This window comes from Condylura cristata, unplaced genomic scaffold, assembly GCF_000260355.1.
Source record: "Condylura cristata isolate star-nosed mole 26May11 unplaced genomic scaffold, ConCri1.0 scaffold00018, whole genome shotgun sequence".
NCBI lineage: Eukaryota > Metazoa > Chordata > Mammalia > Eulipotyphla > Talpidae > Condylura > Condylura cristata.
In genome coordinates this window covers 10,745,513-10,745,955 of record NW_004567119.1, presented here as the reverse complement: position 1 = coordinate 10,745,955, position 443 = coordinate 10,745,513, and the positions used below count along the sequence as shown (strand labels likewise).

At 60.3% G+C, this 443-nt stretch overlaps 1 protein-coding gene across 1 annotated transcript in view; it reads right to left on the bottom strand.

The window, feature by feature from the left end:
* RPS3A (ribosomal protein S3A) overlaps positions 1-125 on the bottom strand; it is a 3,682-nt gene extending 3,557 nt beyond the window's left edge. The window contains exon 1 of the mRNA XM_004685201.2: positions 26-125. Within this exon, the coding sequence (XP_004685258.1) occupies positions 26-87 (62 nt within the window). The 5' untranslated portion in view covers positions 88-125. The remainder of the gene's footprint in view (positions 1-25) is intronic.
* Positions 126-443: the final 318 nt, after the last annotated feature.

Genomic DNA, 443 nt, shown 5'->3' with positions numbered 1-443 from the left:
GGGTGCCGCGACAGCCGCCACTTACACTTTCTTCTTGGCTCCCTTTTTGCCACCTTTCGTAAGGCGCTTGTTTTTGCCCACCGCCATGGTGCCGCTCAGAGAGCCAAAAGGACGGAAGTTTAACTCGCGCGAGAACTTAGGCGCACGGGGCGGGGCGTGCCGCCGTCTGCGTGACCTTCGATCTTACGTTCTTCCCGCCGCAGAATATCGCGATAAAGGGAAAAAGAGGCTGGCCAGACGTTCTGGCTGCTGCAGTGCCCTCTCGTGTTGGGAGGGCGCGCTGTCCTTCTCGAGCCCAACGTGGAAGCTGCCCTGTGACGGCGCAACTCCTGCGGGCCGGAGGTGCAGACTTCTGGGTGGTTTCCGGGGCTGTGATGCCCGGAAGTAAGTTTGTGTGGAAGGAGACGCCCAGTGCTAGTGTGCAAAGCTGAACTCACCATCGC